The 26,042-nt window shown below is 39.7% G+C and overlaps 1 protein-coding gene across 3 annotated transcripts in view; it reads right to left on the bottom strand.

Moving 5' to 3' along the window:
- Positions 1–517: 517 nt before the first annotated feature.
- Positions 518–26,042, bottom strand: part of LOC131471417 (CUB and sushi domain-containing protein 3-like) — a 193,968-nt gene continuing 168,443 nt past the window's right edge. For all 3 annotated transcript variants that reach the window (XM_058647955.1, XM_058647957.1, XM_058647956.1), the window contains exons 59-70: positions 23,731–23,913; positions 18,706–18,879; positions 13,569–13,742; positions 12,941–13,014; positions 11,502–11,613; positions 6,094–6,273; positions 5,571–5,636; positions 3,797–3,955; positions 3,328–3,440; positions 2,676–2,763; positions 1,797–1,938; positions 518–723 (exon numbers count right to left, since the gene is read on the bottom strand). In XM_058647955.1, coding sequence (XP_058503938.1) covers positions 564–723; positions 1,797–1,938; positions 2,676–2,763; positions 3,328–3,440; positions 3,797–3,955; positions 5,571–5,636; positions 6,094–6,273; positions 11,502–11,613; positions 12,941–13,014; positions 13,569–13,742; positions 18,706–18,879; positions 23,731–23,913 — 1,625 coding nt within the window. In that variant the 3' untranslated portion in view covers positions 518–563. The remainder of the gene's footprint in view (positions 724–1,796; positions 1,939–2,675; positions 2,764–3,327; positions 3,441–3,796; positions 3,956–5,570; positions 5,637–6,093; positions 6,274–11,501; positions 11,614–12,940; positions 13,015–13,568; positions 13,743–18,705; positions 18,880–23,730; positions 23,914–26,042) is intronic.

Here is a 26,042-nt window from a genome sequence, read left to right as displayed (position 1 = left end):
CATTGATCAACCCACAGTTGAATGGCTCCTCACCTCTGTAAAACAAAACAACTCTCATTAAGATGAATGTGAGACTAAGACAAAAACAAACAACAAAAACAAAAAAGGGAGACTAGATCTGGGCGGTTTTCTTGGAATAAAAGATGATCATTTTAAATTTTCCATTTGGCATTGTGAAGTAACCCCTCTCTATTTATACTACAGAGCATAAAATACTCTATTTTATCTATAGGCCAGAGGCTCTTTTTATTCATGAAGCCAACACTCACAGAGTGTAAAGAACACTTCTCTTCGCCGAACAAGGAGAAGACGTGGAAAGGTGTGGAAACCCTCCTTATCTCTTTAATCTTTTTACCCTCTCTATATGATCCGTTGCAACTATAAATGTTGCCAAAGATGTGCTTTATGTTTCTGAGCAATTCAGCGTCTTTGTTGTATGTTATCAGATATAGGGAAAATACTAATTTGTCATATTGTGTGTATGTATATGTATATATACATATACATATATATATTTATATATATATATATATATCCTGTATTTCTCTTATACTCTGTAGACATCAAACCATGGTGCAGATGGTGTTGAGATTGGGGTCGAAGCGGACAACTTTCCCTTCAGCAGCTTTTGTGTTTGTACTGTACATCGGATTCTCAAAGGTTGCTTGTCCGTTGTTGTTCTCGTGGACTGAACATCCCGTGTACTGCGCTTTATCGGTTTTTCTGTGTGGGGGGGGGGGGGGGGAGGGGAGGGAAAAGCAAGACTGCATATTAGTATAGAAACACTATCCCAATTATCTCCCCTCCTTCCATTTCAATAAACATGTTTCCATTATGTTGGCGTGGACAGCTGCAGTAGGTAAATGAGGCTGAATGGTAATTACCGCTGAAAAGAGTCAGAGGATCCCGATGCCAGTTCAGTGGTAACTAACATAATGAGTGCAAAATTTGCATGCGACAGGCTTTACACGTGGATGTACTGCTCTGAAGGATAATCCCTCTAAATCAAGGCAAAATCCATCCTTCTGTGCTCGTACACACCATTTATACACGGCTGTGCGCTTCTATGTGAAAATACTGCACATTACATATCATATCAAAGTGATACCAGTTCATCATCATGCGTAACTATACTTCTGTGTAATATGGTTTGGACGGTAATATGTTGACTAATGTTGCATCATGCTTTGAAGTCGTGCGCAAGTCAGCTGCTGTAACCAGAGAGGAAGCATGTTCATCTGTCCTCTCACACAGACTCAGACTGTGTGAAAACATGATACAATGACACTTTTATGGGAGAGGATTGGGTCCACATTTGGTTTTTTTTTGGGAACAAAATTTTGATTTTCTTTTTTAGAATTTAGAATAAAGTCAGAATCTCAGAAAAAAATCTCAGAATTCTGGAAAAACAAACATTGAGAAAGAAAACTGAAAAAGTCAGAATTCTGAAAAAAAAACATAAAAATTGAGAAAGAAAAACTGAAAAAGTCAAAATTCTGAAAAAAACATAAAAATTGAGAAAGAAAAACAACTGAAAAAGTCAGAATTAAAATTAAAAAGAAAATGTCTGAGATTAAGGTCAGCGTTCTGAGAGAAAGTTAAGAATTATGAGAATAATTCTGAGAATTTGAGAAAAAAAAGGCATTTGAAAAAAGTCAGAATTCTGTTTTAATCTCAATTGTTTTCCTACATTTTATTTATTTTTTTACATTAGGCCCTAATCCTCTTCTGTAGACTATATGCAGCTACAACGCATGTGCTCGGTGCTAGTATGGACGACAGCAGGATCGACGTACCTTTGTTTGTAGAGATAAAAACCAAGGCCTGCAAATATGAGGGCAAAGAAAGGCACGAGAATAGCAACAGCAACAGAACTGCTGTTGGTGGAGCCGTTGGTTTCAGGGTCAGGGACGGTCACATTCTCTCTCACACTCAAACCTGTTTAAAAAAACAAAAACACATTTAGCAAAATACTCATGAAAAATAAACAACGTGCAATATAGAGCTTCTGTATTTTAGCAACACTGTTGGAAATGGAATGGAAAAATAAAAAGATACGTATCATTTATTGGTGACGACAATGATGATGATGATGAAGATGATGATGTTGATGGGGAAGATTATCACAATGATGACAAGTCAGAGACACAGCAGCCGGTTGATAAAGACGACAGCTCTAATGATTATAGCGATAGCGATCTGCGATCGTGATAATCTTTTTGAAGACAGTCATGAGATGATGACAGCGACATTGAGCACAGAGAAATGAAGGCGGGTGATTTCTCCTCTGCAGTATGACTGTACTAGTTAATGGTTGACTGCAAACATGAGAGGCAACACACTGGAAATGTCTTTTATACCGTCAAACACTGAGCAAATAGTATTTGAGTTTGTCTCTTCTTTTCTTTGCACCTTAACACAGTTTTAAACCTTTACAGACTTAGTTACAAAGTTATCTGGCTATCTTACAATTCTGCTATGTAAACAATATAGAAATATTACTGTCCTCATCTGTCATTCCTAAAGATATCTATGCAAATATCCACAGTAGTTTTCAAATGAACCTGTAATAATACAATATTTCCATATATCATTTTCATATACGTCATATTGCTGTACTCTTGTAAAGGAGAACCAATGGTAACAGTACTAAATGTGTCTGAAAAGTTACATACCAAGTCTCTGTAGTCCAAACTGTCCGTAGTCTTTACCCTGTATAAAGCCTTGGAATACGTAGCTGCCACCTTCTGGTTCAGCTGAAACCTGGAAGAAAATTACAAACACAGCAACGTCAGGAAGTCTGGAAGCTGTTTTGTTTTGTTTTGTTTGCAGACTGCTTCAATTGTTCCACTCTGTGTGCAGACTCTTGTCACACGTTATTAGGAAGGTTTGTTTTTTTGTTTTTAAAGGGAACTTAATCTTCACCAGGAGAAATGTTCTGCAGGGATACCAGTTCCCTTAGATGACAGGTGTGTGTCTAAGTTTATTCAGCAAGTCGGCAAGTCAATGAACGTGTGAAACGCTGAGCGTTCTCTGATGTACAGCCAACATGTAAATGAAAACAGACAATAAGCCAGGAAATTACTACTCGGCTTGTTGTCACAGTTTCTTGTGCACCAATTTTCCTTGGCTGGCATGGTTAAGTAGAACTGGAGAGGAAATAAATGTAATGAGAAAGCCCCATGTTGGTGAATTCTTGAATATTCTACTTCTCTCGCAGATTCAACAATAAACAAATAAATAAATAAATAAATTAAAAGGCAATCACGGCTCATGGTTGTTTCTAAGACCAGTGGCTAGCTGCTTCCAATTCTTATGTACACTCACAAATCCATCCATTGCCCAAGTCTCTGCAGTAATTCTGCTCAAGGAGCTGTGGGCCAGTGCTCTCATCTGGTAGAGCAGGAGTGTTAACCGTGCCTCCTGGCGCTTGTATACACCTACAAGACGGGGGACAAGAGGCAAGAAGAGGAAATGTGTGAGCAAAAGAGATGAGGCAATACACTGTTGGAAAACAACAACAACCATTTAACCATTTATAAGAGGAAATCATAATGTTGAAGAGTGGAGAAAAGAACTGCAGAAAGATGGAAGGAGAGAATCAACTGTTGAGTGGGCATTTACAGTAGTCTGTGCACACTAATGTAACCGTTTCTTAGAACAAGAACTAGTGTAATTCCACACTCATGCATGATTGACAAGAGGCACCTTAAAATAAACGGAAGTGACACACAGAGGTTTAATGCGAGGAAGCGACGGCAGGAAGTATAAGATAGATGTTTTATAGATGACTCACCAGAGAGCAGAAACTCCACACTACTGTCGCTTAAAGTTACATTGACTTTTCCCGTCGTAACATTAAAGCTTGTGACCGTCAGGGACATCGGCTGTTTCTGGCCCTTGTAATCGTACGAACCCCTCCAGATGAAATCCGGGGAAAAAATGTCGTCAGGGACTAGAAACAAGAGGGAAAAAGAAGAAAAAGCATTAAAGGCCAAGGTCATTGTGCTTATTTTACTACATGAGTAAAATAAGACGTTTTAAATGTTTATATAATGTTCATAGAAAATAATTGAGCTAAAATCCAATCCTGTTTCTTTGTCTCTGTGTTTAACATTCTTTCTCTGGAACTAAATAGTTACACACTGATAAAAAAATATAATAGCAAACTTTTCAGGAACTGTTGGACCAAGTTGTGTGTTTCAACAGGTAATGTATATAATGTAATGTTTTTCTTTAATTGAACGGCACTACTACTGCTGTAGCTTATCACCAAATATGATATTGATCAAGCAAAATGTAGTCTTTAAGGGGGTAAATACTACTTGCGCTCTATTTTATAGTTGCATTTCATCACAAGCGTGGGAAAATGTGTATGTGACTTCACCGTTAGGAGCGGTGATGATGATGATGATGATGCTGCCATGGAACCGTTTCCGACTCATTCCGTGTAATTGTGCATCATATACTAAGTACCTTTACAGAACCAGATGGACATTCGACAGACATAAAACCACTTCTATGAGGTTAAACAGTTCATAAACAGTGAAGCTGTGGGATAAATACATCAGTATTGCACATAGTTCCTCTCTGCTGCTGGTAGACAAAAATGAAACTTGTGTTACCAACATTCTAATTCACATCAGAGCAATATGTCATAATATGTGCACACTGTAAATATTAAGTTCATGCTGTTTATGTTCTGGCTGTTCACTGTCTTCACTGCATATACTATTCCATTTGTATTATTTTAATGTTTCACACGTATATTCAGCGATGTTTATTACTTTACCTTTTGTCTGTCTTTGCCACAGTAACACTGTAAATGTCCCCGTTTCCCTGGCATTAATGAATCTTATCTCACCTTAAGTGCACTGTCAGCATACTAATATGCTCATAAACGTGATGTTAACCTTTAGCATGTACTGCCTATAATGTTCACCCTGTTGCTTTAGTTTTAAATATAATAAAAAGATTTTCTAATTAGCACCGAGTGCATCTGGGGCTAATGCTTTATTTTTTTTTGTTCTATGTTGCAGTACAATGCTCATTTATACTCGAGGCAGATGAAGAACTCAAGGTACAAATAGCTACATCATAAGCTCATCACCTAGTTTCATGCATATATTATGGTACAATTTAAAAGTAATTACCTTGTTGACCTAATAATTAAAGAATAATTACAGTACCTGTTTTAAGCGCTTATATTATGGTGATAATGACATTTAATTATCTTCTTCACACAATTGTTTCCTCTTAACTACTCAGGAGGACATTTAACGGAACATGTTTGATCACAAAACACTGCTAACTAACATCATTAAATAGTTTCAGGTACAGTATCTAGACAAAGACTAAACTATGATCACATGAATAAAGATTTAGTTCAACAAAAAGCACAACATCCCCACAGAGCAGAGGTGCAGCGCCATCGCTGAGCAGAGAGCATGTTATGACAAACACAATTTACCATAAATAAATGTTTTCCTATAGCTGATATTCACGCTCGAGAACTGACAGATGCAGGACCACACTTCTGTGGCTAACAGCTTGTGCAATTCAAAACTCACCATTTATTTTTGGGCTCGGTGTCCCCGGTACGGCTTTGACAGTTTTCTCATGTGATTTGGAACCGACTGCAGGAGAACATAAATATGTATGTCACAAAGATGTAGTGATACACAGCACATCTTAGCGGTTGGAGGATGTTGGCAAAAGTAAATACTGCTCAACTGTAACATGGTGCCTGCATTACACTTTCCCTCTGTATGTCAGGCTCTCTGGCGGCTCAGTTCCATCAAACATTTACAAATCAACACATTGCTACAAAGTCTAATGTGAAAGGGAAGAGAGATGTTTGTAAAAATATGAAAGAGTGACACAGTGGGTTTACAGATATTACAGAAAAAACAATGCTGAATTGTTTTTGACTGATCAGGTCGTAGTAATGTTTAAACATCCTTCATTTTGACAGTTTCATGTTCACCCTCTCGTGAACAGCCTTCGTCTTGATAATTTCAACTTTCACTGCATCTCGTTCTCCCCGACATCATCTCTATCATCGGCCCCCGCAGACCTCTGGCAACCACGTACCTCTGCAGACAGGCACCTTGCCAGTCCAGCTGCTGTCAGAGCGGCAGACACGATGCTCTGAACCCCCGGAGAGGAAATAACCTGGCTGACAGGTGTACACCAGGGTGTAACCGTAGGAGGGCAGGTCTAGACCCGCGACGTCAGCATTGGCAGGGCTCCGTGGCTGCTTGCAGGAGTGAGCTGGAGAGCAAACAGAGGACAGCCATGTTAATACAAACACTCACAGCTACACCTACACCTACATGCACACGGACCAATGAGCACACACTCGCACGGACACAGATAGACAGGAAGATAATTAAGCACTCAGGGGGAGATGAAGAGGTGAGAAAGGGTCAGTGGGAAAAAAAAAAGAGGAAAAAAATGAAAGCACAAATGTTTTACAATTTTATTGAGTACAGGGATAAAGATCATACTGATACTAGTGTGTCTTGGTTCTTTTCTAATATATTACGGACACTTGGGGTCTTCAAGATGCAATACTATTACATATTCTGTCACATACTATTACAATACAATTAGAATTTAGCCTAAAGGGTTAGACACACACACTTTGTTTGCACTAATCACAAATTTGAAGTGGTACCAAACAAGACCATGTTTGTCAACAGTGCTCGAGTGATATTATAAATGATTATATGTGTTATTATAAAACTGTCAAGTGATGTCATGATCTCTCACGTGACCAGAGTCAACTCGTACTCATTTAATCGTAACATAACATTAGTACTACATTACTCTAATAAAAAAAGTACTCATTAGTACACAGTAGCAAGTCATATTACATGGCATTCACTTCACTGCTACACCAACTATTTGCCTCACACTAACCTACAATAACCTGACAGTCACATCTGGCCTGTAAAATGATGTGAATGATTTTCAGTCACGGCTGAAAATAACCACTTGTGCGACCAAGGTATGCAAAAAACACAAAACCTCCTCTGAAAGCGTAACACGTCAACCTCAGAGGCAGATGGGGTATAACAGCAGGAGACCACACTGGTTGCCACTCATGTCAGCGAACAGCGGGACACTGAGTTAACAGTTGACATGGGCTCACCAAAATTGGACAGAAGATTGGAAAAATGTTATGTTGTGTGGGATATTTTCTTGACACACTTTGGGACCATTAGAAGCTATTGAGCTCTGTTCTAACACCATATGATCATGTCCATCCCTTCATCACAGTGTACACATCTTACTTGCACCATGTCACAACACTCACATAACCTCAAACTGGTTTCTTGAAACGTGACAATGAGTTCCCCGTACTGAAGTCACTTCCACAGTCACCATATTTCAAATCCACAGAGCACATTTTTTGATGTGATGAAACAGGTGATTTGCATCATCAATGCGCAGCCAGCAAATCCACACTCTGATGCTTATTGGACCAACAATTTTTGGGGAATGTTTCCAGCACCTTGTTGAATCTATGCCACAAAGAATTAAAATGTGAATGTACAAATTGGAAGATGGCCACATGTGACTCACAGAAACAAATCAGTCCGTCATGGTGTCTTAATGATATTGGTGGCAAAAGTGAGAGAGAGTGAAAAGACATGGAGACTGCAGAAAATAATAATAATACATTTTATTTCTAGGTCCCTTTCAAATCACTCAAAGTCACCTTACATGCAGAGTTAAAAATACTACAGTCAAACAGTACAGGAAACGAGAAGATTCAACATATACTCAGCTACACAAGGACTATAACAATGTAAAATATATTAAAAAGCCTGATGAAGGACGACGGTATAGTAAACTCTGTAGCACCCTGAGCTTTTTTTACTGACTCCATAAATCTAGCATCAGTGGAATCTATTTACACTGTGAGACAGAAAGACGAAAAACGGCCTTGTTTTGTAGGCTGTGAGCGTGAAGGCCTAAAAAAATAAACAGATAAATAACTAAATAAACTCTCCTCTCAGTGCCCGAGCACAAGTTTGTGTGACCAATTTAAATGACAAACTGCCAGCACATGTCCAGCTTGGATGTAGAGTTTGTAGACCATGAATAGAGAAGACACTTACAAGGCCATGAATTGTTGTGTCACATCCCTCATCAAGTTCTGTTGACATAGCCATGTTTACTTACACTTCAACCAGCAGAGGCAGGCTTCAGTTCAAAAGACAATTTCTTTTTCTGGTGACACCTCAACCTGTAATACTCTTGGTTTGAAGCTGGTATCTCTGATAGAGATGGAGAATTAGTTAGGAGAGTACAGAGACGGACAATCCTGCTGATGGATTTCTCTTTGAGCCAAGACGGCTTGCAGCTCCAGACTACAAAAGCAGGTAATGGTCATTATGGCGTTTGAAATGTTGCCATGTTTTTCTCATAGCTTTTAAAATAATCTTGTTAGCATTCCACGCTTTAGACAATTACACAAGCAAATTGGAGGCAGCTGTAGAGAGCTCTGCATTAAGGAACTGACTTCAAAACAAGGTTCAGTTTGGCTGCTCACTAGATCTTCAGATTATTAATATTTATGATAAACTTCCTGAGATAGATATAATGCTTGTGTCCAGTGAGTAATGGATGTTGTATATTGTCGATCCACTGCAACTCAAAACTAAAATGTTAAGCACATTAAAATGACCTTGCAAATACTTTGAGTGTTTGTGGCGTGAACTTATTTTTCTTTTATTCAAACTAATAGAAAGATAATGTGATTAAGATCCAGCCACATTAAACTGACTTGTGCCAATTGCATATATTACATTTATTTTGTTGGTAATCCCTCCAAAGCTTTTGCCTTTGCCAGCAGTTCAAGATTGGTGGGCTTTACTTTTAAATCCTTTTAAGTGGCTTCATAGTACCAGAAGACCATTTAATCATAGAGAAAGGTATTTTGGAGGATTTATGGCTCTGAGGGTGAAGACCAAGGTTAAAGAAGACCATACAGCCCTATAGCTCACTGGGTCTATATGTCCACATTTATCTCACACACATGCACGCACGCACACACACATACACAGTATTGTGCAAAAGTATCAAAGCACCACCAGCTAAGCAACAGCTTAATTTACCTCATACAACACAATATAGTGCCCAAGCATATCTTGAATAACTGTATTCAAAGCAGATATTTTGACATGAATAGTAGGACAAACATAGGTTTTACTAGGAATATTAATTATGGTTCCACTCAAGATTAAAGACAGCCAGGGTCGTGCTATTGTTAAGGTGTAAGGGTAGCTCACACTACATACGTACACTAAAAAAAAAGGGTTTTATTTAAAACTGCATACTTGTTTCTGAGCAGAGACAAACCTGGCAATGAAAAGGCACCTACTGAAGCGAGTTAAAGCCTAAAACTATTAAGCCTTTGAATGGGACGGGGGCGTCAGACTGCCATTTCGGAGGGTCTACATCGTGGTTAAACCAAAGATTTTATGGAAACCACTGTGAAAGTAAATGCAGCGATTTGCTGTGTCTCCAAATCCAAGACTGTTGAAGAGAGGAACCTCTCAAAGGCCTTTCATTAGGGATTAATGTACCACTTTTAATATGAGAATAATCACAGCAACCAGAAGAAATCCCTAAGTGAAGTATTAAATGGCATCTGCCATGACAGTGTTGCCGTTTCATTTAGTTCACCTCTTCTTAAAAGGAAAATCTATATTCGATGCTATAGTTTATTGACCCCGCTGCTTTAATTTTACGTCTATGTTGAGTTCTGTTAATTCACATTGTTTTCTGTCAACATGACAACCATTAGACAACATATAATTATAATAATAATAATACATTTTATTTATATGTTAACAAATTACTGTTACCTATTTCCATTAAATACAACACAGTGACTCAGAAACTGCAGTGGATGAAACTATTGCATCAAAATTACATCCATCTATTTTGCTTCTACTGCTTTGTCCTCCACATGAAGGTTGCAGGGGGCGCTGGTGCCAATCCCAGCTGACATAGGGTGAAAGGCGGGTTACAACCTGGACAGAGCACTAGTCCATTACAGGGCCACAAAGAGACAAACAGCCATCCACTCTCACACCTACGGTCAATGCAGAGTGTCCAGTTTGCTTCATCCCCAAATTTGTATGTTTTTGGATAGACTAATACAGCACTATGATTTAAATGATCTCAAAAGAACAGTAAAGACTAGCAGCGTTTAATATTTAATATTAGTCTTTTTTCCTTAAAAGTGTTTCACTCACAGAACCACACCACTTCAACATGAACCACTCAACAGTCTTTGTGAAGACACTCTATAAGATCCGCTCAGTGTCAGCCATCTATCTCCATGGAAGGATTTTCTCACCTGACACCGCCGTCAAACCTTTACCAGACAGAGGATGTCAATTTCCCACTGGTAGTTTGCCAGTGTGAGGCTTTTACCAATAACTCTACTGACTTAAATTTACTTTGATGGTTCTTTTATTTGGCGGGACCTGTCACAAAGACTGAAATAAATGCCATTGTAGAGGCAGGGCAATGCAAAACCTCTTGAATTATATCCTAGCGAGTGTGTTGATGAGTTCAGCAGTTTGAGGATACAGGTGGAGCTGTTGGACGACAGAAGGCTAAGGCAGGAGTGCTTTGTAGATTTATTCCTGCTGTCAGCCGCTCAAATGAGCATTTTATAAAAAAGAAATTAGGAGATAAACTGCATGAATGACAATAAGGCCATAAAAGACAGAGATTGGTTTCTGTGTTCAATCGTTGAATGTAGATTTCTCAAATCCACTCAAACTTATCGTCTAGCGGCCAACAACACATGCACACAGACATATGCTGCTGAGTAAATGTGCTGCCGAGTTGATGAGGCAAAGTGAATGATAAGTGTTACAATGCTTCTGCTTCCTCAGCTCAAATGTGTCCAGGAAATTCATGTTGGTGTTGCATATTTGAATGTAAACAATTACAAAATATAATATGAATCCCCTGATCATCACACAGGCCATTAGGCCGAGTGTTTACTCTGTAAAATGCAGACTATAGTAAGATCTGAATTGGGATTTTTTTCCATGAAAAACATAATAACTTGGGGGGCGGTGGATCCACTTCAGGATTCAGAATTATCACATCTTAGAAAAAAGCACTTGGCTTGGCCTGAACTGCACTTGGTGGACAGTTCACGTAGTTCAAACAGAATGACAGTAATCACGGTCAACACCTCACTTTCAGAATGACTAGTATGGCAGATTGATTGAGGTGCAGGCTGCAATCTACTGGGCGGTCAAAGGTTATGACAGGATTGAGTGAAGGAGAGAAGTAGCACTGGAAGACGGGATGAGTAGGGCGGGGGGTGAGAAAAAGAAAAGAGTGGGTCTGCGTTGCCAGTGATGCAGATAAACACTGACAGGATGCCAGAAGGGTTAGTGGAAAACAAAGACGGGGACAGTAATGGAGATAGTAAGAGAGCATGATGAATAAGCACTCACGGATGCAGGTAGGTTGGATGCCGGTCCAGGTGAGATCAGGCAAGCACAGCCGGGTGGTGGAGCCCTGCAGTAGGTGTCCCTGTTGGCACTGGAAGTCTACTCTGCTGCCCACCTGGCCACAAACAGACAGCACATTAAAGTGGAGAGAGTCAATACACTGATGCAAATGCCAATAGGCTCCAAGCATCAAATCTAAAGAGCTTAGGAAAAATACTGCACACTAAAGTTTTTTCCCTTTTTTAATGATTATCTGTAGTGTGTGGAGGCAGATGGAGATTATTCCTAGAGGCGATGGCCCATGTTTGTGTTCTCAACTGATGCAAAGACATTACAAAATAAGGAAGCCAACTTCCTTGTGAAATACGGAGCCAAACTGTTTTCTGTTATTTAAATAAATTACTTTTATTTTCGGCTACCATCCCAGTCATGTGTTTGAAGACAGCAGACGCAGGATTTTCTTATTCCGCGGTGTCAAGATATTGGTTGAGTTGTTCAGTAATGCAGAAAAATGCATTACTACAGCCATTGCAAGCAGTGATCCAAATAATAAGCTGCTTCTGCTTTCATTTGGGACAAATTTCATTCCTGATATTCTGCTGAACGTAGTGGAGAATTTTTTTTTGTACTTAACTTGTAGGTGACAATCTAAGATTAACAGGGAGGACATGAAATGAAATGCACCGACTGAAAGCATCTCAAGAGTGCGACAGAGCCCACATTAATGGACATGATATCATTTTTCCACAATAGTGGATTTCAGTGTATATATATATATATATATATATATATATATATATATACATATATATACATATATATATACATACCACATATGCTCCAACTGCTTACAGTGCACATTGCCATAGATCTACATACATATGCACCATGTCTGTACACAGGCATTCAGATTGTTGGAGGCATTCAGCAGGTTTTTTCATGTGCAACCACATGAAAGTTCCCGTCTCACTCTTTAATGCTTTTACCCACACACACTATCATCCAAGGGAATAAATAATGACTGTGCAAGGAGCCTCCAGTGGAACCTGCCCATTTGAAAGAGGAGTAAATGCACGCAGCACACTATAGCTACAGGCTTTGAATCGTACTTTGATTTGGTGCTTCTTGTTTACACTCATCTGTTGCTGCCTTTGAGGCAAAGCAGTGACGCTTCTTCAAATATTGATCACTTGGAAGTTTGTTGTGGGGCTTAATTCAATTAGTGAAGTATATCACAGTGTATATCACTTACTATAGTCTATATGTTAAATGTTCTAAAGCACCTGCCAATTTTTTTAACTACATGTCAGATAAACCGTGGAAAGAGTTGAGGTATATTTAATGCTATATCATAATCACCATTGTATATAATGCAGGTCAGCCTTTTACAAGTATACAGCAGATGTATAACTGTATCCATTTCAGGTTTCTCCTGATTTTACCTTAAAGCCTGTTGTATAATTCATGAAGCCATGCTCAGGTGTCCCTGGATTTTCACACGTAGTTCTTGTTGGCTCTGGAACAAGAAATCACTTATGATGAGCAGGGAGATAAAAGTGTGTGAGAGAAGGGCAATCATTGATAATGACTAAGCAATTTCTTCATGGTGTACGATGTACCAAAGGACAATTACTGAAGAGGCTTGGTAACGTAAGCCGCAGTTTCTTGCCATCTCTGGTGTTTTTTACTATTACTTCCTTGCCTTTTAAGCCGTGGACTTGTGTGACTTTCAAGTCCTGACAAGCCAAACATACAAATTAAAACATCAATTTGATCTGTTTCATCAGTATTTAACAATCCCAGCTGCAAGAGGCTGAAAAAATAAAACGACGCCCATGAAGAGGAATTATGTCAAGTATGATTTGTTTTTGTTCTAAGTCGGTGCACAATGATAACACAGTTAGCCTCTTCAACAGAATTAAAAGAGAAGGGTCATATTGAGTCAAATCAAGTGCCCCACCTTTCACTTTCAATGTCACTGCCTGACACCGAGTATGTTCAGTCATTTAATTCAATAACTCTGTTATTTTACAGACCGTGCAGAAAGGTCAAAAAGCTCATTTTTATTACCTATACACCGAGGCTGAGATCCACTCCAAGTGCCATCCTCCTGGCACATGCGTGTGGCCGATCCAACCAGCACAAACGAGGCACTGCAGCTAAACATCACCTCTGATTTGAAGATGAAACTGCGCCCTTCCCTCCGTCCCTTGGCTGGTATACCAGGGTCTCCACAGAACTTAGCTGCAGTGAAATAAATGGAAAATTGCTGATGAGATAAGCTGACGGCCAACAAATGCACATTTTCCTGCAAGAAATCATGTAACAATGTAACACAGTGCACTTTTGCACAATAGATGTCGATATGATACAAGTTCCATATGTCCCATTTTAGGATTTGTACATTAATCTGTTCGTAAGTGCGTGTCATATCAGGTAGATTACAGCATTCTCAAGATCATTCAGCAGATCCTCAACTGTCAGACCAAAACATCTTCTCCCTGTTGCTCTGTATATTGTTTCAAATGCTTCAAATAACTTCAAAAATCTTCCTTCCACAATTATAACTACAACTTCATCAAACCCATCCATTATCAGAAAAAGAAAGAAAGCAGGACACATACGGATACAAACAAGCTGACAAAATAATGAACTAATCAAGAGACAACTGGAGGATTGTGTGCGGTTTGTTACCTAGTTACCATGAAGACTAGAACCTTCTCGCAGAGCATAAACTTTGTGTGTGTGTGTGACTCGTTAAGTTTTATTGAGTAACAAAAAGTGTTTTGCGACAAAGTATAAACCAGGTTTAAAGGAGCCATTTGCACAGCACCTATTTTGACATGTTATTAATCACAATGGCTCTGTTTGGTTTGTGTAGGTCAGGACAGTGCAACGGTGAAGTTAAATGGAACTCAGCCATCATGATTTTGAATATTAACGCCTGTGATTTTGCTTCTGAGACCTGTAAAAAAGGACTTTCTGGGTGCTTGTACATTTGATCAGACCATGAAGAGGAGAGAGTGGTTTACACAACTGCTGCTTTTTATTTTAGCCGTGTTAGATTTGATTCAGCACCTGGCTGTAAAATCTGTCAATATGTTTAAGGAGGTCAGTCTTTGTGGACTGAATATGAATCGCAGAGCCTGTTGTGCAAGTTCCTTTGGCTATTTCCACTGCATGTGGACAGATGCACTGACATTCTCTCAGGATGAATTTCTCTGTCAGATCATTTTTTTGTTTCCAACAGTCACCCTTACTGGTGAGTAGTTATATTAGAAATGCAGATTTACATCTTGGCAGCGATGAGGTAGTGAAGGAGGTCATGGCACTCAATTTTACATCAAAAATAATTAACAAATGAAATATTAATTTTTCTGACAGGCCTTAAGGTTAACACAACTGGAGCCATCTGCTGCCACTGCTGCTGCTCTCCATGCCTCTTGTATAATATTGCCTATTTGATTGCACTCTAGCCACAGCCTAAGCAGAAGAAGCCTTTGGATTATCCCTGCTGCTCATTCAATTTATTGCTTATAGACATCTAATCAAGTTGCCTGGAATAATTTAGGCTGAGTGGGTTTGATGGGGAGAGAAGCCATCCATTTTATAGTCTGCCAGTGTATCGTTCAGCTCATTTTACTGTATATACACATTCATTAACCCACTATAACCGTAGAGTTCAGTAAAAGTTACTTGTTAGCTGTAGGAGGTTTAGAAACACTCAGTGAGCAAAAGAGCAGAGGCGAGGACAAGAGTCACAGCATTCAGTCACACAGTCAGAGAACTGCAGGATCAAGCCAATATTAAGGCAGACTGCATCTCCAGACCTGACATGTGCTGCTGTGTGAAGGTCTGGAGACAGAGATAAGTTCTTGCTTGCTCTCTTTCTGGAAGACCGAAACCAACAGGGGCTTCCCAGAGCACATCCCTGACATAAAAGCTATCTAGTAAAGAAGATTATAATCCAACCCATGAAGGAATGGCTGGATAAAGTCATTATTGCAAATGCTGTTATCTCATAAACAAATCCTTGCATTCAGAGACACACTGAGGCTACTCCCAGAAGACGGTTGCCTATACTGAAGCGGATGCATTGTATGTTCTGACCACACGGCAACAAACAGATCGACTGTATCTGATGTGCCAAACCGAGTCAAAAGTGTGAGGGTGATGATTTTGGCATTGTGAGATTTTCTATTCATTTTTGTGATGGATAGTACAGACCAAACAGGTGACATTCACATCAGTCATAAACTTGAAGCCTTAGGGAAATAATGTACTGTTTTACGGCTATATAAGAGAAATGGCCCCAGGCCAAACCAAGCTCAGCATATTTAATGTGCCTGTGTGTGTATGTGAATTAACAGGAGACGTAGAAGGAAAGAGAGACTAGTCTTTCCCCTACTCTCTCCCGTAACCTCTCCCCTTCCTCGATGAATTATCAATGCTCTGAGGTAATTGGTATCCAGAGGTCTGATTCAAAGTTGGGTTCCCAGTTTCCTCCCTGCAGACACAAAAACTACAAAATTCTCAGATACTGAAATTCGCTGTTTGCTCTCCGTTTCCCATGTGTTGTTACAGAGAACATGAACACGCATCTTAAATCTTGTTTGGCTGCCTGACTACACAAACGCAGAGACTTTACAAAATGCACAGATGACTTTGCTTTGGCAGATGGATGGCATATTTTGTAGTTTTGTAGCAGAGCTGTATTTCAACTTTATGTGCGGACTATGAGCAACAACATACCCAGTATGTTTCCAAGCAGAAAAACTGGTTTTAATAAATGATTAAACGATTCTGCACTCTTTAAAGAATGTATAATAATTTGAAAAGATGAAGTCAGTGTACTGTAGCCATGAGTCAGGATGCAGAAAACATTACTGGTTCTTTAAATACATTCAAAGAATTGACACTAATTATAGACCAACCTCATAATGACGTCATCATTTAAAGAGACTAACAACTGAAACGTTTGCTTTTTCAACACCAAACACTTCAACTTTTTAATTAATATCGTTTGCATTTTTCAGGTGCCTTTATTTGCCTTGGTAAACCTCAGTGATTTACAATAGAATTGCTTTTGTTTAAGGTTCTGTGGCAGGAGGCTAACTATAAAAACACGTTAAAGAGGGCCACGCTCTTCACAGGTGTTGGTTATTGATCAAACATTAATAGTGCACGGCTCCCTGTTTGTGTCGCTTTTGCACTAGTATTGGAAACTGCATTCCAGGTTGTAAGTCATGGAGCTATTAAACGTAATTACTGCATCAAAAACAGTTCTCCGCCGAGACACAATCAGCACATCACGGAACGGAACATAAAGGTTACTCGCTCAAAAGGCTACAGGAGGTTGATTTGGGGGTGCTGATGTGGAAATACGATTGCAGTGTTTGAGGGATGGCACTGACCGTCATAACTGTGGGAGAGACCAAGTAGATATGGTACATTTACGAAGTCGAAGCTTATCCTTTTTATTACCAGACGATCACAACAATTCAGCAACAGAACACACACACACACACACACACACACACACACACACCAATGCACCTCAATAAAACGAGGCAGTTCAGTTGGTCAGTTAGCACTGCTAAAGCACATACATCTGCTCTTAGCAGCCCGATGTGATCCTTTACAGTTAAGCAGGATATAAATATGACAGACATACAGGAGGTGCCATAAACAAGTGTAATGCGGCCATTCAGAGTTACAATCGCCTGCACAGTACTTTGTGCAGACAATTGCACACTAGTCAGATGGATCATGCATGCTAAATACTTGAAATTGGCCACAACCGCCATATGCTGTAATTAGAATGTAGTTCTTTTTTTGTTTGTCGTGGTATAAAAATATATTAAAGGCACAGTTCATAATTGTGCATATCTAAAGTCAACAATCAACATAGTTTAGTCTCTATGGCATATGTCCAGTTAATGTACCAAGCAAATTAATTCCATATCTGATAGAGAATCCTGCACAAGAGGGCTACAAACAGAAAACCTTGTACTGCCTCTTTACACAGGTTTTCATACGGATGCTTCACAGCAGTCAGACACAAGACGCGACTTTCATCAGCAACATTTCAGTGATTTTAGTGGTTTTTAATTCAACCGTGTCATGACAACCTCTCAGACAGAAATAAACCCCATTTCCTGAAACATTGCAACAAAAGGTGGGCTGTCAGTGACGTTCTTGAGAACTCATACTACTATGAACACTCAAATTAAAATGGTTGCCAAGATGATTCAGAGCTTTTAATGTTTTCTAAAAGGTTTTTTTTATCATGTAAAAGTGTTGCTGAGTATCCTAGAACTATTGCTACTTTGTGGCTCCAATCAAACCGTCATTTTTGTCACTGCAACAACGATGCTGCCTCTGCGACGCGTTGAGTAGGTGTTGAACAGCCTGTTTATAAACACCATCATCATCATCATGTATGTTTTGAAGCTGAACACTATGCTGCATCTCTGAAGGCCTGTCTTACTCTGTTTGTATAGTGCCTCACTTTTTTCCAGCTAAGTCCCAATGTTAAATTCCATGACATTCGTTTCATTAAACTGATCAACAGCAGATCATCTATAAAGTGGCACACAGCAAAGGGAAACTGCCTTGGTGAATCTATTAGACACATTGTGAAACAAAATACAGGCTTATTCTTGTTAATAATTCTTTGAGAAATGACCCATTAGTCTAAATTTATCTTAATGTGCAAACAATTCATTTGCAGGTGGTGACAGAAATGTCACGGAGATAATTTCAGTGACAAAACCAGAGAAACGTCAGGAGATAACGTTTTCAGCAGTATTTGTCACATTGTAACAAGACATTTGCATGTTGTCACCAGAGAAACACACATAGTGCCAAGAAACGGTTACTACAATGTTATATCCATCTTGTTATCACAGGAAAGTTCTATTTCAAAGAGGAAACTTTCTGGAGAAAGAACAAATTGAAAACCATGGTTCATTTACACAATTTGATTGAGTTCTACTCCTTGCGAGATTCTGCTGAGCATAGTCGATTATATTGTGATAAGTAAATGTTCACTGTGAGGATTTTAAAATGCATGGAGCAGTACGGAAGTGAGAATGAGTTTGACCCTCTCAAGCACTTTTCTCATTGATCAGCTGGGGGGCTACAGAGTTACAAGCAATGAGAAATGGTCCAGGGACCGTTCGTCCGTCTGTAAATGGTGACTCACGCAAGCACTGAGGCAAGTCTCCGCTCCAAGTCCCATTTCCTGTGCAAGTGAGGACAGCAGGGAAGGACAGCTCGTAGCCAGGTAGACAGTTGTAGCTGACGCTGGTGCCCCACTCCAGGACTGAGCCCTCCAGGAGGCCGTTATGTATGGGTGGTGGCGCAGGACATGTCACCACTGTGGGAATAGTAAGGACACAGTTAGGACACGCTCATTAGAGGACGATTAATGAAAGACACAGGTTCAGTCAAATTTACATCAACACCAGGCTCACAGGGATGTGAAACAGAACAACAAGTCTTTGCAAAATCACCCATGGAGTCTAGAGAAACCAGACTGAATAAAAGTCACAAGACATTTTTAAAATGAAATGTATCTATAATTCAAGGAGACAGTGGACTGACACCATGCAGGCATTTCTAATGTTAAAGGTTCAAACCGTCCACCACCAACATGGATGTTGCCCTCCTGTGTAGCACTGAGTGGGTCTACAGCAAACAGTAAGATGGTGGAATTTAAAATCAGAGTTGTGTGTACTGAGGGTTATTAAAATGGCTACTGAATACAAGAATGAGTGGCTCTGCTTCAGTTCCACTCAAATAATATTTGCAATGTTAATGTTGTGACTTGACAGTCAAGACATGTCTTAGTCAGGGGAGAAGAAAGATTTCTGTAAAAAAGCAGTTTGAAGATATCTGGATTATCTGCTTTCCCCCCCTCACTAGATACAACATAACTAAAACAACTGCTGGATATAACTCAAAAAGAAAATTAAAACTTTAATGATTGGAGATAATTGTCATGATTTATGTGAAATTCCATGGAATTTGCCACATTCAGAGTCTTTGCACTTCTCCTGAAAAATTTACTAGAGAGGGTAAAAATGAGTGGTGGTGTATTTAACAACACATTTAACACAGTAATAAACCAATTTTCATCTGATGAATCCCGCAGAATTGATCTTCTCAGCATTGCTTCATTATTGGACACAGCAGGAATGCAGTTGGATTTCTTTGAGTATGTTAAGCATAAACATGTTTTGTCCAAGTAATAATTACATCATGTGTTTCAAAAGATCTACCTTTCTTACAGAATGAACAACATGGAATAGAAATGAGTGGAAACTCATGGGTTACATCTTGACTGTAAGCTGTTTTTCTGTTGCTTATGTTTTGAGTTGCTGAGAAATAAGTGGACGCGTCTGTGTAAGCCACAAACTTTCAGCTCAATGAATGTAATAAATTAATGCACAACACTGCTCGGAGTTTGTTCAGAGATGAACCCGCTGGGACGCAGATGGGATATGGGTTTTAGGGATGTGAATAAATCAGGAGTTGTTTTATACCACTGCTATCCTCCCTCAACCCGCTGCTACTCTTTTTAGACAGACTCATGCAATCTGAGACGTTTTCAACAAAGAGCTACAAAATGAAGATGCGCTTCATCCAAGTCCGTCAACTGTCAAACAAGATCAGATGTTTAGTTTACAAATCCAGCTACTTAAACTGTCATGTTCACAGCTTGCTCAGGAGTTAAGGGTTAGCCACGTTCGCTCACCAAATACATGATTAAATAAAAATGTAAAAGGATGCTGTCGTGTGAAGACGGGCTCCGTGGGAATCTTTGGGGCACGGCCACATGCAGGAGCAAATTCACCAACTGCTTCGTTTGGCATCAGCACAGACACACAGACTGAACTAGCTTTCACCTGACTTGATTTCCCACTCACTGGAGAGTGTGACTGTCTTCCTTCCAGCTGTTATAATTCGCTCTAAGCCTAATGCTGCACAAAGTGACCTCTTCTCTTGCGGAGACCTCAGGCACTATATCTAATCAACTTGGCATACTGAACGCCAGAAGTCATCATGCTGACTTTAATGTTCACTAAAGCGGAAGTGATTTCACTTTCATTGGTTTGTTATTAGTTTCTGGAGATTTGTTTAACTCAACCTGCTGTTGTCTTTGCCTGGGTACAAAAATCAGTGAACAATAAATTACTGAGTGTGGTCTTAATTGGCTGTATGCTTCAACGTTTGGTTGATAAAACTTAAAGAGTACTTAAAGCTTAGACCAGTTTATAAACCTCCCAACCAACCATACACTTTTTGTTCACTAAATGTAAATAAATTGACTTAGTACCCAAAAAATATCTCATTTTGTTAAGTCATTGAAAAACAGATGCAGTGAAAGTTGATTTAAAGATATGTTTGCCGGACTGTGGATATTTGTCCTTACAAGCACAGTCTTCTTATCAGGGGAATTTTGATCATTTTAAAAGTCTTCAAATTGCGATTTTAATCGTACAAATATAAAGTTGGCACAACTAACTAGACTTATTTATATGAAAGACAGTGAATGTAGAACAGGACACTGAGGGATATTCACATATATATTCCTATTCCGTCGTTCAGGGGGAACCATCTTTTGTTCTGGTTGGCTATGGATGTAAAACTACTGTCATTGAGAGAGAGTGAGTGAGTGAGAGACAAATACCAATAGAGGGACAATGTGTGAGTGCATGTGTGTTGGTAAGGAAATTACCCCAATTTTAAGAGTAACTTTAAGACTAATCCTATAATGACTGCATCAGAAATGACTTTAAAGAAAAAGAGAAAAAGAGAAAAAAAGAAATAAAAAGCATAAGTGGCAACCGTAACTGCATTGAAAGTATAAAGTGTCCCTGCTTTCCTAAGTAGTCCTAAGAAGCATTAGCAGCTCTTAGCTGAACATGCCAAACCTAGGATTGAATCTCAATCCTTGCTGGGCAAAGCTTAGGGATGTGTCATAAGTCAGCAGCACCACACAAATGCTGCGGTTAGCACTCATGCACATGCTTTAAGTACAAAATTATGCACAGTCGGCACATGTGAAAGCCCTCTTTCTCTTACATCTCAAATTCTCCCACTCTCTGCCTTTACTTGCCTCGCTTCTTTCTCCCTCGCTGAAATATCAGCTCATACATGCCAGTGGCACTTCATCTAAATCTATCCAATCATGCAAAATAAAAAGGCAAACCAATCCTAATAGTAAAGCAATTGTTTTCAGTTTCAGAAGCAAGAAAATAAAGCTGATATTTCTTTTGTCAGTCCCTGTCAAAGACCTCTGACTGCGTAGGCTGTCGGTGAGAGACATGATAAAAAAAAACGACTGATTACCAGCAAGCTGCTGCTCTATTGCTTATCCCTGATAGTCAGATAGCGAGGAAGCCAACAGCGACAAGGAGAAAATAAATAAACCATAAAACATACAATATGTATTCCTTCTTAATAACTCAGACAGCCAACCACTTTAAAATCAACTCAAACACTTCTAATTTGCCTTTATTCTATTCCTTTACCCAAAATAAGAGAAATAAGAACTGTTGCAAGAGAGCGTGAGAGGAGAAGGATCCTGTGGCTCACTGACGAGCAGCAGACAGGTCACTAGAAGCTCACAGCACATAGGCGGCGGCAGCAGCAGTGGTAGGAGGTGTTGCGTATGTATGTGTGTGTGTGTGTAAACATGAGAGGAGAGTGCCGTAATTGAATGTCCCCACATGAGTGTAGGCCGGCACGGTGGTGTGTGAGTGTGTGGGAAGAGGAAGGTTAAGCTCTGGGGTTTCGCTCTTCTCCACACCATCCCCATCAAGAGTCACAGTGCTGGGGCTGAGTGCCTGAGCTGTTGCAGAATATGTCAACGGTTAGAGCTCGGAGATTAGGGGGCTTCACAAACTTTAATCCATATGTGAGTGCACATCATGCACATATGCTTTCTGCCGTGCTCTCTCCCTCTCTCTATCCATCTAAACTACCTTGGGTAACAGTTGTGCGATCAGCGATTCACCAGGCAGTGTCAACACGCCGCAGAACGGGGCATGTAAATGAAATGCACCCATAAAATATTACAAATAAGTGTCAGTTTGGATCTTTTGAACTCCGAGACAAGGTCGCACAGAGCTTAAAACTGCAGTTCCCTATGAGCCGAGGAAAGGCAATGGCATAAACTACGTTTGAGTTCACGAGCTTCGTATAGACCTAAAATGTCAAGAAACATGCATGAGAAGAACAAGTGGTTAATTACCCTTTTTTAATGTTTGTTTATCTCTCTGCATGTCAGTCTCTCACACCCAGCCTCCTTTTCTCACATTTGTCCATTTCTCAAGAGGCAAATACAAACGCCAAGCAGTTTGCTAGAACTGAGACAGCAGACTGGGAACAGTTCCTTAGCAACAATGAGCCACCATTTGCCTCGTAGGCTCTTCCCTTTCCTGCTATACTTTTGAACTGTTCACTGCACAAGTTAATCTTCCCTGCAATACTCACTTTGGGGTGTTGAGGGCAGACATGCTAATCTATGCTTCCACTTGAGCATCATAAATCACTGAGTGATGTATTGCTGATGGGACTATAACAGCTAAGTCCTCTTGGTGGATTTTCTAACTTTGATGTTAATCAAGCCCATAGAGTGCGCAAAAACTTTTCAAGAGGGAGAGGCGGCCAATGATTAACTGTTGGAGCACAATTAGAGGGGCCCTTGTTGTGATGAAGGGGAATAGTTAGCCATCCATCATCAGGTGTCGGAGGAACTTTGAGCCTTGGTTGTGTGCCACCACAGGTGCAAATCTGGATGCGGATGCAGGTGATGATGGGGCTGCTTAAAGATTCTACTTGGTTTTGTAATGAAGGAAAGTAATTAACATAATTTAAAAAACGTTGAAAATTGCTTGTGTATGCATGTATATATACAGGATGCACCTGTACCGTAATATGCATATGTAAGTGTGTCCGTCTCAGAGACACTCAGTATAATCTATCACTATAACTTTTGTTATCAGTGCACTGAAGTGACCCGGAAGACACTATGTGGACCACCTAAGAAGTTCTGTGTCACCTTGCTCGCTAATCTCATTAGTTATCGGGGTATAAGCATGTACTTTGTATTGCATGTGACCGTGTGCTCACATACCAAGGTGAGTACAGCACTGATGGTTATCAAGGTTGACTGACTTCAGCATGCAGTGTAGAAGATGCATTTTTGTGTGGTATTTACCATGGCATGTTGGCATGGTGCCACTCCAGGTGCCATTGTTGGTGCAGGTCCTTGTGGCAGTGCTGTCGCCTTCTATCATCACATATCCCGGCTGGCAAAGGAATGTCATGTTCTGGCCCACCGTGAAGTCATCACCAAATCGAAGTCCATTCGCTGGAACGCCAGGGTCACCACATGTGATCACTGCAATTGATGTCAGACATGGTAGAAGAACATGAATTAGACGTCAATCATCTGGGACTGGGGGGCACTGCCACTGGGTTGTTTGTAAGTTTATCAAGTGACTTCAGGGAAGTCAAGGTTTATAGCTTCCTCTTGCAAAGTAGTTGTTAGTTTTCTTATCTGGTGTTAAGCAATTTGAGCCATGAGGGCATGACTATGCTCGTGTTGCTGTTGTTCATATGCTACGGGTAAAAATGGTTTTAAACAGTTACGCCCGGTATAGTTCACTCTTCACTAGCAGTCCATACGTAGCACAGAAGCATGTACTGTTGAGCATGTTCCCAGTTAGTTGTTGCCACCACATAATTCCGTTCTACAATATAATAGCAGCACATATTGAGTGTAGCGTCCAGCCTATCCCTACGCTTTCTCTTTATTTTGTGAAAAAGCAGAAGTTGGGTTAAAATAAGCTGGGATTTTGTGATTCGTTAACAAAGCACAGGTTGGGTCATGTCCATACATGTGATGCAGTTTCTGCTGGGCCATAGACTGTATATAAAAAGTGGACGTAATCTTCCAGTTTGTCGGCTGACAACAATCTGGAAGTAAGAATATATTGACACTGCAGGTTGCAAAATAAAGTTTGATTGAAATGTAAAAGGAAATGAACATATACACATCTCACTTGATATACAATGTCGGAAGACATTTTTCTTGATTCAATCATCTCAGTTACTGGTTTCAGGTCTTCTTCAAACACAATATGACAATTGTGTACATTATGGTCTCATTTAGAGGGAAATAAACAATAAAGCAAGGCTTATATAAGTAAAAAAAATTCAAATTAAAAAATGACCATGATACACAGCTGGTAATGTCCAATAACTACAGTATGTGGTTGCATGTGGCATCTGTGAATTTCCGGCTGCAACATGGTGCCAATCAAACCAAATCAAATCTCACAACTTCACAACAGTCATTACTGGTTGCTGCTTGAGCTAGGCTTCTTTTAATGAGCCAATTAAACATCAGTTCCTTGCAGCTAAATTGAGGATCATTACGGCACAACCCCTAACAGTGGTGGAAACAGGTACAGATGTACATGCTAATATAAGTAAAACGCTGGAAAAGAAATGTATTGGTGACCTTTCATTTAGTGTCTTTCATTCCCATCCTCTGGAAATGTAAGAATGAAAAAGATTTATTTGATCAGAGAAACTAAATTCACTGTGGGCAACTTGTATGAAATTATATTTCTGGACAACAAACTAACAAACAGGGTTATGTTTCAGCAACCTTGCTTTGCTTGTGCATTATTTAATCAAAATAACCATAATGGATCATCACGCATAATGGCTCTGTGCCTCTGTGCAGCATTAAGCATACGGGGCATTTTGCAAAGTTGTATTCTAGATAAGAAATATCCACAGAAGTTGAAGATACAGCTGTTACCATATTAGCCTTTGACTACGCACTCAAAGCATAATCACACAGCAGCTGTTCCACTGTACCCCTGACAGCATGAAGGACGTATCTGTTGTCATAGTAAAACAAATAATTATATTTTATTTACATATAAATTTGAACACAAACGTGGCCATAAGCCATATTCGCTTTTTAAATGCACAACTTTGGTTACGTCATCTTGAGATATTGGGCTGATTATAGCTGGGCCACACAAATTAGCAAAAATCAACACTTGAAAATCTTTGTTGTGCCTCTACTTATGTTGTTTATACTTAGCTTCTTGTCATTGTGTGATTTCCCTGATGACTGAATGCTGGCTCAAAATGTTGTTAAAAGTTAAAAAGTTACCAGCTTTTATTTGATTGATTTTTAATAACCCTTCTTTCATTATGCACTTGTCATATGTGACTACATATAATAAAATCTTTCCTGACTTGTTTACCTTAATGTAAAAAGCCACTCTGATACATATGGCTGTGCCTGTTAATGCCTGCCTCCCTCCCCCCAAAATTAATTTCTGTTTGTTTATTTTCTAGTTACCGCCAAGGACTTTAACACTTGGACTCATTTATCTTGGCTAGGCAAAATTTCCTTTTATCCCGACAGCATACATACGAGGGCTGCTAACACAGCGTGGACAAGACGCTGGGTCTTCTGGCAGTATGTACTTGCTTGCTTCAACA

Source organism: Solea solea, chromosome 13, assembly GCF_958295425.1.
Source record: "Solea solea chromosome 13, fSolSol10.1, whole genome shotgun sequence".
NCBI classification, from domain to species: domain Eukaryota; kingdom Metazoa; phylum Chordata; class Actinopteri; order Pleuronectiformes; family Soleidae; genus Solea; species Solea solea.
This window is presented reverse-complemented; position numbering and strand designations above follow the sequence as displayed.